General features: G+C 40.4%; 1 protein-coding gene across 1 annotated transcript in view; it reads right to left on the minus strand.

The window, feature by feature from the left end:
• Positions 1–1,103: 1,103 nt before the first annotated feature.
• Positions 1,104–2,669, minus strand: part of APPL2 (adaptor protein, phosphotyrosine interaction, PH domain and leucine zipper containing 2) — a 33,108-nt gene continuing 31,542 nt past the window's right edge. The window contains exons 20-21 of the mRNA XM_010136975.1: positions 2,002–2,049; positions 1,104–1,232 (exon numbers count right to left, since the gene is read on the minus strand). Coding sequence (XP_010135277.1) covers positions 1,104–1,232; positions 2,002–2,049 — 177 coding nt within the window. The remainder of the gene's footprint in view (positions 1,233–2,001; positions 2,050–2,669) is intronic.

Raw genomic sequence — 2,669 nt, forward strand, 5'->3', positions numbered from 1 at the left:
TTTTTCCGTTTTTTAGGGTTAAACAGGGTCTGGGGGGGGGGGGTAATCTAGAAGTATTAGCCAAATCTATCTCCTGTCTAATTTCAGGAAGGTACTATGAGACTAGTCAATATGTTCTAGACTTGCAATCTTGCATTTTATTGCTCAGTTTCTTAAAACCAAAGATTGCTGATAGACTCAGCTGTTACATGTCACCAAAATGTTAAAAATACAAGTAATTCTTACTATAGAAGTACTTATTGGTCCTACAATTATCATCTCTGACAACTTAACTGTTAAGAAACCTAACCATAGAAAAACTGCACACAACTAACACACCGTATTTGCTGACTCCGCCTGGTGTTTGCATGTCAGTGGTATTTAGAATAGTAAATCAAGGAGGTCCTTTATTTACTTGGAGAATGTGTGAGAGCAGTCCCCAGGAAGGTAAGAGTAGGCACTTAGATTCTTTGTTTTGTAAGCTTATTCTAACTGCAATATAAAAATAGACTATATTAATAGGAAATATTTAGTGTTTAACAAATTGTTTTGTAAATCGGCTAACTAACTCAAAGGATAAACCTTGTTATGCTTAGACTACAAATAACTTCATCTGAAAATAATGTAGATGATGATAGTGCGTTTAACCTTCATTTGGATGCACATCCTCATGCAAACTATGAAAACTGACTATGGTAGGAAATTTGAGGCCTGATACTTGTTAAAGGAGCTGACAGTTTACACTAACTTCAGTGAAATCGAGGGCTGCTCACACCAGGTAACTGAGGAAATGACATTAACCCTTGGGTGCTGTCAGCTATGCTGTCCTAAGTACCTGTTAGCAAGGGGCTAACGCCGAAACGTTCCTGAAGATTGTCAGCCTCCCCGACACACCATACACTACACATTCACCAATGCGGAAAGCCTCAGAGGCCAAGTCCTGCTGCTGCTCTGCCACTGTAAATCCTGGGGAAACGCCCCTGCACAGACACCCCCATCTCCAGCAGGAAGACAGAAGCAGTTGGCCTTATGTGTGCGCAGATGACTGAAACCCGGAGGTCCTTGCAAAGTGACTCCCTGCTGTTTCTGCTCCCGTACAGGCTCCAGGAAATGACAAGAGTGTTTTACGCTTCTGACTCTTGCCCCTCTTCATGTACAGTTCCATCCTCTTCTGACTGATCGTTCAGAAGCATGAATTTTCCATCATTTGTTAATGGCACAGACTTCATTAGCTGAGCTAATGCTTCTGGGTCCTGAAGAGAAACAAAAGAGTTCAGCTGGCTGCAGCAGTCTGAGGGGCACACAGTTTTCCAAGTACTTCTCGTAAGGGTTTTGCAACTTTTTATGACCACTTATAGTTTCAAGGTTTAAAATAAAAATAATCCCTTTTGTTAAAACCAGCCCTTGGGTATGTTAGGGGCAAAAAAAGAAGTAATTCATTTTAGGCATTTATTTTGCTGTTCCTAATTACTGAAAAACAAGGAGAAAAATAATTGCCTAAATTATTTATTATACCTGTGACTAAAATCTCATTCCCCCAACTTGTTCTGAAATATACAGCAAATGTTATGTGTTGGTGTCACATCTTTTTATGTAGATAAAATTTACCTACAAGGGGCTAGGGAACTTTCCTAATCATTTTAAGTGGAAAAACACTGTGGTTTTCCTCCCTAAGGAGGAAGGAATAAGAGTTTCTACAAGTGAAACAGCAATGTGTGAGATTTACACTTGATCCCAAAGAGCTCCTTTGGGTTTTATTTTAAAAAACTTTGCTTACAGCTCCCTTTCAAACATGGAACAGTTGGATTTTCATAGTTCTGAATTTGCTTTAGGGAGGCAAATTTAATCTCAAGTCAAGCTACGGCAAAGTCAAACTGAGTTTATTTAACCCAGGGGCTGTATTAAATAATGTCTGCAAAGCTTTGTCGTTAGAAGGAATAGCAGTTCTTTTTTCTCACGCACACCAGAACTAGACAGTAGCTGGACAGATCACCACAGACACGAGGAATGAAGCAAACTTACCTTCCTTGCCTCAATGATTTCTTTTCCCAAGCTAATGGCATAGCAAATCTAAAAGAGAAGTACATTTTAAGTTCAGTTTTGGTTTGGTTTTTTGTTCCTTAATTGAGACTAAAGCACGGAAGCATCAATGGAAACTTAGTCTTAAATAGGGGTCTAAGAGCAGAGGTGGAATACCAATTCACCACATCATTAACTACACAAAAATAAAACTACCTTAGGTTCTGCTTCAAGCTCACTTAGGCTGGTAAATCTTTGTACTCAACTCACTTTTATTCACCAAACTTTATTTCCAAACCTGTGGGATCTTTTCCAGTGCGTGTAAGCGTGTTGCTGGTTTTTAAGACAAGGATTCTCCAGCACGTTCCTTACTTCTAATAGTCTGTTGTTACCCCGTGCAGCAAGCACCCTGCGTACTGGGTGTTCCCCCAGTATGCCTGTCCTCTGGCAGCTGACGTTCACTGTTGTTTGTTAGTGATGGTGCTTCCCACACACACACTTTCCACTGTCTCCTGATGTTGGTATTAGCAAACACACCCGTTCCTCCTTGTTGTAGGAGCTGCTGTATTATCTGTAAATCTGCTCCTTTTTAGACATAAGCCACAAAACACATGCAAGTTAAGGCACATTTACTTGGCCAGAGCCTGAGCTGCTCTTCCTTCTGTCACTCT

This window comes from Buceros rhinoceros, unplaced genomic scaffold (assembly GCF_000710305.1).
Source record: "Buceros rhinoceros silvestris isolate BGI_N320 unplaced genomic scaffold, ASM71030v1 scaffold10570, whole genome shotgun sequence".
Lineage (NCBI taxonomy): Eukaryota > Metazoa > Chordata > Aves > Bucerotiformes > Bucerotidae > Buceros > Buceros rhinoceros.